This window comes from Elephantulus edwardii, unplaced genomic scaffold (genome assembly GCF_000299155.1).
Source record: "Elephantulus edwardii isolate Elephantulus edwardi_28Jun2011 unplaced genomic scaffold, EleEdw1.0 scaffold00026, whole genome shotgun sequence".
Taxonomy (NCBI): domain Eukaryota; kingdom Metazoa; phylum Chordata; class Mammalia; order Macroscelidea; family Macroscelididae; genus Elephantulus; species Elephantulus edwardii.
Genome location: NW_006399776.1, coordinates 4,213,720 through 4,226,585, shown reverse-complemented (window position 1 = coordinate 4,226,585; position 12,866 = coordinate 4,213,720). Strand labels below are relative to the sequence as shown.

At 34.6% G+C, this 12,866-nt stretch overlaps 1 protein-coding gene across 2 annotated transcripts; it reads left to right on the top strand.

Moving 5' to 3' along the window:
- Positions 1 to 326: 326 nt before the first annotated feature.
- SNAP23 (synaptosomal-associated protein, 23kDa) lies at positions 327 to 12,566 on the top strand. Of its 2 annotated transcripts, XM_006882975.1 has the most exons (7): positions 327 to 397; positions 1,451 to 1,492; positions 2,055 to 2,103; positions 3,635 to 3,752; positions 10,036 to 10,191; positions 11,408 to 11,552; positions 12,501 to 12,566. In XM_006882975.1, the coding sequence occupies exons 1-7, from the start codon at positions 341 to 343 to the stop codon at positions 12,564 to 12,566; spliced, it is 633 nt and encodes a 210-aa protein (XP_006883037.1). In that variant the 5' UTR covers positions 327 to 340. The 2 variants fall into 2 exon arrangements, with proteins under 2 accessions (XP_006883037.1, XP_006883038.1); XM_006882976.1 differs by lacking the exon at positions 10,036 to 10,191 and having other exon boundaries at positions 341 to 397.
- Positions 12,567 to 12,866: the final 300 nt, after the last annotated feature.

Genomic DNA, 12,866 nt, shown 5'->3' with positions numbered 1-12,866 from the left:
CTAAAGCTTTATGTTGTGAGTAACAGGATACTTTCCATATGTATACAAGGAGGACATGTTAATTCAACTACTGTTGAAATTGGGGATTTCTACCAACTTTTGCAGTCCAAAACTACGTTTTCATGTAGTCAAGATGTAGTAATAATAATAATAATAATTGTTAACTGGAATGCAAAAGTTGGAAACACCTTTTAAGTTTTGCTAACATTAAATATTAATTTAGCCTATCTTGACTTTATGTTCTTTTCTTATACTATTATCCTGATAATTGTCCTAACTCCTTATTCTTCCAGGATATCTACATTTCCATCTGTGTGCTTATCAACAGTTTTGATTCATCATGAATAATCTCTCAGCAGAAGAAATCCAGCAGCAGGCTCATCAGGTTACGGATGAGGTAAATGTTTTACTTGGAATAAGTCATTATATATCAGTTTTCACAGTAAGTGGGAGATGAAAGGGCCTTCTTAGAAGATAATTTTGCCTTCCTCCTTCCCTTTATACTAAACTAAAACATTTGTACCTCAGTGTTATCACTAACTCCTTTTTGAAAATGTAATTCACCAAAATAGAGTAAGTGAAAGCAGTCTATATGTTCTTGTAGACAGTCATTATTTATTAGTTACTTGGAATTCAGAACTTTTTTATTTAGTGGACTTTTCGACTGTATAGTATACTTTGATTTTTATTTATATTAAAGTTTTTGTATCTTATTTATAGCACATTCTTAATTTTTGCTTGGTAACAATCTAAAGATGACCTAGTGAGAAGGAAATAACTAAAATGTTTCAGTTTTTTTAAAAAAATTACAATAAAACTAATATAAATATTTTTACAGTAAACAGTACAATAGTATCTGATGTATTCAGTGTTGTATAGCAATCAACTCTGTAGTTTCAAAATTTGTTATTACACATAAAAATGATTAATACTAACTGATAAACTGCCTACTTTTTATCTTCTCCCTCCTCATTATCTGGTTGCCTATTCTGGGTATATCATATACAAGAAATCATGCAATATGTGACTTTTTGTGTTTGGCTTATTTTACTCAGTACAGTGTTTTTAGTAGGTGTTGTTGTTGTTGTTGTTGTTGATACGACCCTATGAACAAAACTATCGACATTTATCAAAATTCATAGTTTCCAGAGGCATGTTATTTAGGAAGTGGATGCCATTCCTGCTTCCAATGAGTAGGTATTGCACATACTATTACTGAGTTCTTTTTTGTGGCTAAATAATCTTGTATGTATATACCATACTTGTTTGTCCATTTATTTATTGATAAACTTTTATTTTCTTTTAAATGAATGTTTAGGCTAGCAATTTTTTAAACATTGTGTTAACAATTCTTAAAAATAAAGTAGAATCAAGCATGTGATTTTTGACCAGATTTTTGTTGCCATTAAATATTTTATAATGTTAAAAAACTATTTTTCTCCCCCTCTAGTCTCTGGAAAGTACAAGGATAATGCTAAGTTTAGCTATTGAGGTAAGAGAATGTTTAATCCTTTTCTTAAGGATAGAAACTAGATATGGAAGGATCCTGATAGCACTAAGTAGAATTGGTATTAAGAGTTGGGGGGAAAGGGAGCTCTGGTGGCCTAGTGGCAAGATGCTGTACTGCAATCCCAGAGGTAAGTGGTTCAAATCCACCAGAGGCTCTGCTGGAGAAGGAGGGGGCAATCTCCTCCTGTACCAGCCTGATCTGATTTGACGGTACATGTAAAAATAATACAATAAAAATAAAAAAAAAAAGAGTTAGGGGGTATTTATCAATATGGTTTATTATTTGAAATTAACAGTTGCTAAAATTGTTCAATTATATACTAATAGGACTTTTGTTTTTCTTCTTGATGATATGGAATTTTAGGCAAGATAATTTGTTATTTATTTTAGGGATGTTAAAATAATGTTACTTACAGAATATTAGTTCTGCCTGTAACTGTAATCCACTGAGAACTTGAATGTTTAATGCTTCTATCTTGCTTGTTGTCAGTTCTTGTGAGTTTGTTTTTTTGTATTATCTACTTTTCCCCCTCCCCTTCTTATAGTCTCAGGATACAGGAATCAAGACCATCGCTATGCTTGATGAACAAGGGGGTGAGTTGAAATTATTGGAATAAACTTGATTTGACTTATGCCAAAACCCCTAACAGTTTAATCGTGTTCAGTTCAGTCATTGAAATGTCTTCCCTTTGAAAGATAAAAGAGAATATGTTTATTTCTTTCCCTCTTGATTTTATATCATGTTCATTAGCTCTTTAAAGTGAAGTGAAGGGCACTATGCTTATGCACATTGTTGTGTCTTGTAGTGTGATATGGTCTATTTTGACTCACAGAGACTAAAACTACCTCATAGTGCTTCCAAAAGCAGACTGTTAATCTTTCTTCTGTAGAGCAGCTGGTAGATATGAACAGCTGACCTTTTTGGTTAACAGGCTAGTACTTTAACTGCTTTGCCTTCTTATATTCACGTTGTTGTTGTTATATATCATTGAGTCAGAACTGACCCATAGCTGACCCTCCAGTTAATAGGAGATTGCCCTTTTCTTGTATAGCAGCTGGTAGATTCTAACATGCATATTAGACATTATGATATTCTTATATGATTCAGGGAGTTCTAGTGGCCTAGTGATAAGAAGCTGTGCTGTAATCCCAAAGGCACATGGTTTGAATCCGCCAGCTGCTCCGCAGGAGAAGGGTGGGCAGTCTCTTTCCATGTGATTAACTGCCACTAAAATCCTGCTGGAGAGTCAACTGTGATTGGTTCCGACTTGATGGCACACAACAACATACCATTTTTAGAAATCAAATTAAACCCTAAGATAGGTCTAGATTTTAATGAGTGTCTAAACATCCAATTTAAGTTCATTTAAGTAATCTGGTCTAATTTTTATTAGTTTTTAACAGTCCTTAGATTTTAAGCTTGTTAAATAAATGATAGATGATGTGAGAAGGTACTTTGGTCCATTATACTTAGTTTCCAGCTGGTTTGCGGGAGAAGGATGGGCAATTTCTTTCCATGCTATTTACTGCCTCTGAAAACCTGCTGGAGATATGGTCGATTCTGATTAGAGGCCACACAACATTATCATTTTTAGAGATCAAATTAAGCCCTAACATAGGTCTAGATTTTAGTGAACGTGTAAACATCTAGTTTTAAAAATTTTTATTTTATATTGATTTGCTTACAAAGTTTGTACACATTGTGTTTCACTCACACTATCCTTCACGTAAACATCTAATTTGACTCTGACTAATCTGATCTAATTTTTATTTTATTTGTAAAAGTCCTCAGATTTTAAGCTTATTAAGTAAGTGATGATGTTGAAAAGCTACCTTGGTCCAGTATACTTAGTTTCCAGGATGACCTCAAAGCTAACCTTCCTGTACTCCTAATAAACACATTCCTTAAGAACAAATATTTCCACAATAAGAGAAGCCAGATGCCCTTAGAATTGGTAGGTGAATGATTTTTTGCATGTTGGGAAGTTTGTAATATTTTCTGGCTCTTATCTGTTCACTGCAGCAAGTCATTGGTAGCTATGTTGTTGAATTTTGCTAATTTATAATAGCATATGTGTGTGTGAATTATGGATGTAACATAAAATATAACTTCCATGACATACAGAACAATTAAACCGAATAGAAGAGGGTATGGACCAAATAAATAAAGACATGAGAGAAGCAGAGAAGACTTTAACAGAACTCAGCAAGTGCTGTGGCCTTTGTGTCTGCCCATGTAATAGGTGAGTTAATAAATTGAGACCTTTTAGAAATATATTTTAATTAACCTTACCTTTTCTTTTCACTTACTATCAAAAGTGTGACTTTGTTAAGTTGTTGTTGTTGTTAGATGACTTATCACCTTATGAACAACAGATTGAAACCTAGCCCTATCCTGCACCATTCTCCACATGCTCAAACCCGTTGTTGCAGTCACTGTGTCAGTCCTCATTAAGGACTTTCTTCTTTGCTGACCCCTCTACTTTTCCAAGCCATGATCCCTTTTCCCGAGAACTGGTGCTGCTTGACAATATAGCAAAGTATGTGAGTTGAAGTTTCACCATCCTTGCATCTATGTTGAGTACCAAGACAATTTGTTAGACACTAGGCTAAGTATGTTTAAGGTATTTCTCCATTAGGCAAAATGAACTTTTTGTTTATAAATGGACAGGTTCGTTGCAAGCAAAGGCATGTAATGTTTTTTTAGACTACATGAAAAGATTGGGAAAAAAATGTTTTTATGATACAGAGTAGGCTGGAGTTAAGTCTTTCCCTTTCTGGTGAAGAGTATTATCAAAATAAAAGTTCTGTGCTAGGCACTTGGGGGATGGCCAAGGAGCAAAGGATTTGGATCTTATCTAAAAATTTAACATGTGAAAGAACATTTTAACTCTTTCAGACTTTATCTGGGTTACTGCTAAATTTGCTCTGAATCACAGACTTTCCTATTTTCCTTTCTCTTTATATAATGTGGTGTATTAAAATACTTCCTGTGAGATGGTTCAGTTAAAGTACTTCCCCGTGAGATTGTTCAGATCAGAAAAACAAACAGAATTTACCATGTGGTTGGATATGTGAGAAAAAATAGCAAAAATTAAACATATATATAGTGACTAAAGGTTGGGGCACAATGGAGAACATCTTACAGAGCATAAAGGATTTAGGCTGGACTGAATAGGATTGGAATGAATGTGAAAGAACTGTGAAGCCATTTCCTATGGGAGAATCAGCATAAAACAGAGACTGAGTAGGATTTCGACTTAGATTCAGGTAATTGAGACATGGAAAAGAACATTAAGGTAAGTGTAAAATTAACTTGAATACCAAAATAACATATTGATGGATTGGAGTGGAGTTTAAGATGCACACTAACAGACCTTTTGTAATCTAGGTTTGTGAGGCAAGAATTCTTGGCAGGGAGATTAGAGCAGAGAATAAATAAAAAATTAATTAATTTTAAACAACTGTATATCAAATGCAAAATTGGAAGAATAAAAAAAGACTGAAAATTTGGAGTCTGTAGAAAGTTAGGAGATAAAGAGTATTCCAGAAACGAAAATGGTAAATAAAGTTCAGAAAGGAGAAGAGGCTTCACAGAGTAAGATTATTCTCAGGAGTTAAACAGTTGCTTAAATATAATGCATTATATAGTAGAGTCTTAATAAAGTATTTTTAATATTGTTTGTGAAAGTTATGCTTTACATAAAAGAAATCATTTTTTTTCAGTAGCTCTGCTGTGAATATTTGAATTTTTGATGGTGTTGACAATACTGAATATACACAAACCAAGGTGACATTTGAACTAAGACAGCTAACAGTTAATGCAGGTACAGTGTTGTCAGACCCATTTTTCAGCAGTGACTTATCTAATGTAAAAATGCAAAGTATAAACTGTGAAAGATTAACCCAGACCTCATAAAAACTAAAAACTTCTTATAGCTATATAACTTCAGCCACTTAAAAAGACAGCTCAATCATAAATTAGACAAAAGACTTGAACAGCTGTTTCACCAAAGAGCAGCCAAACCCTTAATCACTAAATATATACTCTAAAGATTTGAAAGCATAAAGAGGCTTATATACCAGAGTTCATTGCAACACTATTCACAGTAATTCAATATAGAAATAATCTGTCCACCTATGAATGAATAAACAAAACATAGTACAAACATACAATGAACTACTAATCACCTAGTATAAAGAATTAAGTTGGGATAGGAAGTGAGGAAGGAAATTTTGTAACTTCACTATTAGTATTTACTCCTTTGTAACTTGTAATTTTAGGAAAGAGTATCATAACTCATGCTTTTAGAAAACATAAAATGTTCTCTGGCTTCAACACTTAGTTTTCTTTTTATCTAGATTCTCAGTTGTTCAGGAAGGAATTTCAGTGTATTATGTTTTTAAAACTTTAAACTGCTTCTTCACTGTTTTATTGGCATTTATTGTTTTCTACATTTCTTTCTCTAACCTAATCTCTTCCTTTCTAATCTGCTTACTAAAAAATGAAGATTTAACATCAGAAGCTGAGCTCAATAACTGATCAAAGGGAACTTTAAGATGAAATCTTATGGCACAGTTTTGGCTGTTCACTTACTGTCAAAAGGTGATGCTTCTAATGGTTTTTCTGTGCATGTGCATGGATTTTGTGAGTGGCGGAGACCGTCTTAAAAGCTGTGCTGTGGTGTGTAATGTGTTGTGAATTCATTCTGATGGGTGCTATTTGCCAAAATATGATATGAAGAAAGGATCTTGTCTTAACATGTTGACTAAAAGCTCTGGTAACTAAGCTTTTGCCAAATAACCAAAGTAACAACTCTTCTGGTTTCCTATTAAATCTTATGCAGATGGATCTTTGTAGAATGTTACTATAGTTTAGTTCCTATCAAAAGTAAGGAAATAACAAAAAATTAGTATCTTTCTTTGATGGTCTTAACTTTGCCTGCAGCACCTTATTTTTCATAACATTTCTCTACTCCTTTTCATTTCCAGAGACAGGATAAAGTGCCATTTCTAAATATTTAGAGTCCCCAAATAGTAAATCCACTATCAAATTTAGGAATTAACTCCCAATCTTAAATCCTACTTAAAACAGGGTGAGAGATAATAAAAAAAGTTTTTAAATAAATGCTTCCCTTTTACACACACACACACACACAGAGAGAGAGAGAGAGAGAGACTGTAGTCTGTTCCATAACTCCTATTATGTCATATGTTATCTTGCTATGATTTCATATTGAAATATTATGGAACAGTAACAAAAGTTTTCCATGCCCCAGCTCATACATCTCGAAGCAGAATCTTCAGAGGGTAATGTGAACTGTGAGCAATTGTATGCTTAAAAACACTGAAGTTGCTCCTGGTATTCAGTCAAGTTCGGGAAATACTGCCTTTAGAGTATTTAAAGATCCTTTGAGGCCTTCCATACTTCCTTTCAAGTAGGGAGGTCTGTCCCCTTTGGATATAACTTTCTAATCTATTTTTACTTTTTACCTTAAAAAAAAATCCTTTGAAGGAAGATAAACTAGTAATAATCCATCATACTACTTTAGATTTTTACTTGATGAATTTAGTTGGGCAGCTATCTGACAGTGTCTTGAGAATAGTTAACTGCAGTCACCCTGTGAGTCTTTTTTTTTTTTTACCCTGTGAGTCATTCTTAAATTCTCACTTGGTAGGAGTAGTTCTAGGGTGACGGCAAAGTGGCAGGATCTTGTGCAGTGATATGACATTTTCTGGAGTGAAGGTGCCAAAAGAAAGACAAGGAACTATTATAAGGAGAAAAATTAGATGAAATCACAGCATTGAAAAATAACCTCATTATAAATAGGCAGAACATGCAAGAACCATATTAAAAAAAATTGCAGGCTTTTTGTAGATATAGCCAGCTCAAAATAGAGCTGTCTCTATGAAATGTCAAAGTCTACTTTTTATGCTTCTTCTCTTTAATATTGGAAGTAGTTTTTAAAGAGAAGGTGTTGATAACCAGTGTAAATTTTTTGTCTTTATACTGTGCTTTATGAAGCTTATTTACATTCTCATACTAATTCATTTGAATTTATTACTCCTTGTAACTAACTATAGAAAGAAGAATTCTTAAATTTTTTAGGGATTTCAAATCATTTTAAGATTGGAGCCTATATTATTATTCTTTTATATACTAGGATCCACAAATCCTTTACTTCCCATTTCTCTTTTATGGAATAAAACGTGAAAGAACAGAGTGTGTAATTATTTGATAACCTGAATTCATGCCTTCTTCTCTCTTTCACCCCTTTCTTCTACAATCTGATATCCTGAAAACATTCTTACATTTCTTGTATTCTGTTCATACTTCTTGTTACTAAATCTCTTACAAACACATATGTTTATTTAGAATTTTGCCTAGGACCTATCCTAATATTAACCAAGAATGTATAAACTTGCTTCACCAAAATCTGACGTATAATTATCACATGTGAATATATACTATATTCCACCTTTTTCTAATGAAAAATTGAAAATGACTTATAAATAAATAAATAAAAATAGATTATTGTTGTTGTTATGTACCATCAACTCATCTGTCACCCATAGCGACCCTGTGTACATCAGCTCTGAAGCCTGCCCTGTCCTGAGCCAGTCTCAGTGATTCTGATACACCTACCCCCATTGTCCCAGTTACTGAATCAATCCATCTCATCTGGGATCTTCCTCTCCTGCGCTGTCCCCCCATCCTTCCAAGCATGATGTCCTTCTCCAAGGACCAAGCCCTTTGGCCATGTGCCCAAAGTATGTGAGACAGAGCTTCAAAATCCTAGCCTCCAAGGAGAAACTTGGTTTCACCCTTTCCAAAACAGACCTATTTGCTACTTAGATAAAAATCGATTACCTAAGAAAACAATTAAGCATAAGAAGGGAATATAATGGTGAGGACTTAAAGTATAACGAAAAAAGGCATAGTGAACTAGTTCTTTGGTATTGATAGATTTGTTTTCTTTTTAGTTCCTCTTAAGCAGAAGTAGCATGTTTCCTACAACATTAATGATTAAGATCTAAGTTTGCCTAAAATTAATCTTCAGATGCCCATATTAAGGAAGCAGCCATAGTTTTCATAAAATCTGTCTTTGCTATTTTGACGTTTTCTCCATAGCAGACTAAAAAGAAAAGTCTAAACCCCACTTAACTCATAGTCTTCAAGCCAGAAATGACTTATTGTGTGTTTTCAGATGCTATAAATTAGACAGGAGATCTTTCTTTCTTTGCTATAAATTAGACAGGAGTCCATCTTTCTTCAGTGGGACACAACTGGTAGATTCAAACCTTTGGGATGGCAGCACAGCTCCTTATCAGTAGACCACAAGAGCTCCCTCATAACCAGAGTGTAGAATAAATCAGAGATCAGCATGATAGCTGTACTCTACTTTGAGTAGAATGACAACCCACAGATTTGGTTTTTGTTTTGTTTACTGGAAAGTAAAATGTCACATTGTATGAGGAAAGCTTGGCTACTTAGAGCCAAATATTAGGAACAGTTTTGTGTCACTTTTTAGCACAAGCCGTTTAAAAGTCACGTTCCTGGACTCTTTTTCCTGTAATCTCACCATTTAGTAGCAATTTTCATGGTAAAATTATAGCTTTGGGTGACTGACTATTGGTTATCTCTAAAGCGTATGCTTTATTTTTAAAAAGGTTATATTTTTATTAGGCTCTGCTGGCCTAGTTGCAAGAAGCTACACTGTGCTCCCAAAGGCATGCAGTAAAGGAGGGGCAATCTCCTCCTGTGCCAGTTGGATCTGATCTAACTTGATGATACCCAACAAGAAAAAAAAAAAAGAAGGCTTATATTAAGGATTTTGAGTTATTGTTTGGGTTAAATGAAGAGAAGTAATCTCTGAATTGGAAAAAATGTCCTAAACCAAGTTTGGTTCCAATGTGGCTGCAGCAGACAGTTTAGTTTTGAAATAATGCATGCCTCTCCATTACAATACTTGTTTTAAGGAATCTTTTGTTAAAATGTAATACAGAATTTTAACTTGGAAAATTAAACAGGTTCGGATGAAAATGGGCAGCTGGGGTCTAACTCGACAACAGTGACTATTTCTTCTGGAAAATGCTAAGGGCGAAGGAAACATGAAAATCAAATATTTGCGTTTTGCTGCTTGTTAATAATATAGTGAATGTTTGGTAAAAGAGGTATTTGAACCCTTAAGTTGTTGTGTATCATAGAGTAAGAACCCACCCATAGCTGACCCTCCAGTAGGTTTTCAGACTGTTAACCACACAGGAGATTGCTCATCACCTGCAGAACAGCTGGTGGTCTCGAACTGTGTGAACTCTTACAAAGATTTTTAATAAAATGTTAGTGAGTTTACATATTTAATTTTCTTTACCATGTCTCCATGGAGGATAGTATGGGTCATCTAGATCTAGACATATGCATCTTTTCTGCAAAGAGTACTAGAACATTCTAAGTAACAAGCATTAATAATTATAACTCTTCCTATTTGGGTTTTTGGTATCTCTTTACTTTCCTTACTCATACAGGACAGAGAATTTTGAATCTGGTAAGGCCTATAAGACAGCATGGGGAGAAGGTGGAGACAAATCACCTAACAATGTAGTATCTAAACAGCCAAGACGGGTGACAAATGGCCAGCCTCAGCAAGCAGCTACGGGAGCCAGGGGTGGATACATTAAACGGTAGGCAAACTTCTGATGTTTTTACTCTTGGAAACGAATAGCCCAGTCAAGACTGAATGTAACTGTACCTGAATCTAAACTACCAGTTAGAAATAGCATTTCTTCCATTTGAAAAATAGATTTGCTGTATGCATTTTGAAAAGAATGTATTGACAGTGGCTGGTGCCCTTAGATCATGGGATTAACTTTTCTACTTTGTAGTACTTTGAAAAGTACTGATGTTAGCATTGTTTTCGTGCTGGAAACAAAGCAAAAAATGTTTTAAAATATATCAAATTCTGGTGGCTTAGTGGTAAGGAATTGTACTGCGAGTCCAAAGGTTGTTTTGTTATTGTTGTTGTTATGTGCCGTCGAGTCGCCTGCGACTCATAGTGACCCTATGTACAACAGCCCTAAACTCCGCTCTGTCCTGTGCCAATCGCACTGTCTCTGACACTCCCATCCCAATTATCCCAGTTACTGAATCAATCCACCTCATAGAGGGCCTTCCTCTCCTGCGCCGTCCCTCCACCCTCCCAAGCATGATGTCCTTCTCCAAGGACCGGTCTCTCCTCACAACATGTCCAAAGTATGTTAGACGGAGCCTCATATCTACTAGCTGCTCTGCAAGAGAAAGATGTGCAGTTTCCTCCCATGCAGTTTACTGCCTATTAAAACATGGTGGAGGTTCAGGCATGGGTCACTTCTGACTCGATGGTGCACACCAACAAACAGTAATGAGAGTAGGGTAGGGGTTAGCCACATTTTTCTATAAAGGGCCAAGTGGTAAATATATCAGACTTTGCAAGCCATGTGATATCATTGGCAGCTACTCAGTGCTGATGTAGGACAGAAGCAGCTATGTATATTTTATGAACAATGAATGTGATTATGTCCAAATAAAATTGTATTTACAAAAGCAAGCAGCCAGCCACATTTGGCCTGTAGGCCATACTTTTCTAGCATTTGTATTAGAGCAGTGGTTCTTAAACTTATGTGGGCATCAGAATCAGTTTGAAGGACTGTTAAAACAGAAATTCCTAGGCTCTATGTTTAGCTTCTAATTCCGTAGATTTAGCGTATGAGATTAGCGTGTCTATCAAGTTTCTTTGGTCTAATACTTAAAAACTTAGCTGATACTGAAAAGTGTCAAGAGATTTTTGAATAACTGGTTACATATTTTTATGAAAACTAAGTCCTTTTGTAACTTTCTGAATTAACTGTCTTTTTGTGATAGTATAACTAATGATGCTAGAGAAGATGAAATGGAAGAGAACTTGACTCAAGTGGGCAGTATCCTGGGAAATCTAAAAAGTATGGCCCTGGACATGGGCAATGAGATTGAGGCTCAAAATCGACAAATAGAGCAGATCACAAAGAAGGTAATTGCCATAAGAGAATAAAACATTTATTTTCATGTTTTAGTAGTTGCCATCTATGCTAGTACTTTGGGGAAAAACAGTAGGTTGAGAACTTACCCTTACAGGTTCTAATAATTTTGATGATCTGGCAGATCACTTACTTTAAATTTAGAATGAAATGCCTTTACTTAAAAGCTTTTGTGTATGAAGTTAGGAATCTAACTTTTGAATATAGTTTTATTTTTTCTGTTTCCTAGACAGAGCAAATTATCTTTTTTTCATTTTTATTTAACTAATAACAAATTAGGAGTCCCTGGTTGGTACAAAGGAAGTCCTGGTGTAAGAGTGTTTAATGTCCTTGACTGCTAACCAAAAGAATAATGGTTTGACCCTACCAGCCACTTTAATGGAGAAAGATATGGCAGTCTGCTTCTGTGAAAATGGACAACCTTAGAAACCCTGTGGGGTAGCTTAATATCCTATAGGGTCACTAATAATCAAAATCAACTTGATGACAGTGGGTTTGGTTTTGCTTCTAGTGGTTGGTGCAAAAGATTAAGTGCCCCACGATTAGCTGAAAGGTTGAGATGGTTCAAATACAGGATGATTTTTGTGAAGTGGTCACACAAGATAGAATCTTGTAAGAAAGGAACTAGTTTGAATTATAAGGTGCATTCTAGTTTTAGTGATGTTAAACAATGAAAAGTATTTTAGGATTGATGAAGTAATCTTCATTCTTTTGCTATATTTACTAGAATTTTTTCAAATGCATTTCATATTCTGTCACTTTTCTAAAAAATGATACTATGTGACATCAAGTGTTTCTTTCATTTTTCATTAAGTGGAAATTACTTTTTTTTTTTTTTGGAAATTACTTTTAATGCATAAAATTTAACTTTTTAAGAAGACAAAAAGTGTGTCTTACTTACATAGTGAAGTAATGCTGATGTCTTTTTTTTTCTCCTCTAGGCTGACACCAACAAAGATCGTATTGATGTTGCCAGCACCAGAGCAAAGAAACTCATTGACAGCTAAAGCTACTGTTGTACTTTATCATTTTTTTGCTTCCCTCACTCCTCCTTCAGAATCATTACCTTTACAGAGTTTGGAATTTTGGTCAAACTCTCTTTTAAGCAGTTTGGAAGAAAGGCCACAGTAAAAGCTCCCTTATTTTTCTCACTTTTTCTTTTGAGAGAAAACTATGCTCCTTAAGACTAAATGTGTTTTTTCCTGAGTTCATACTCTTAGACTGGTTTTCATACATCACATTCATGTCATTTTTCACCTTCCTTGCTTACTTTAACAGGTTCTTTTGTTTTCAAGATTTGAAAGCAT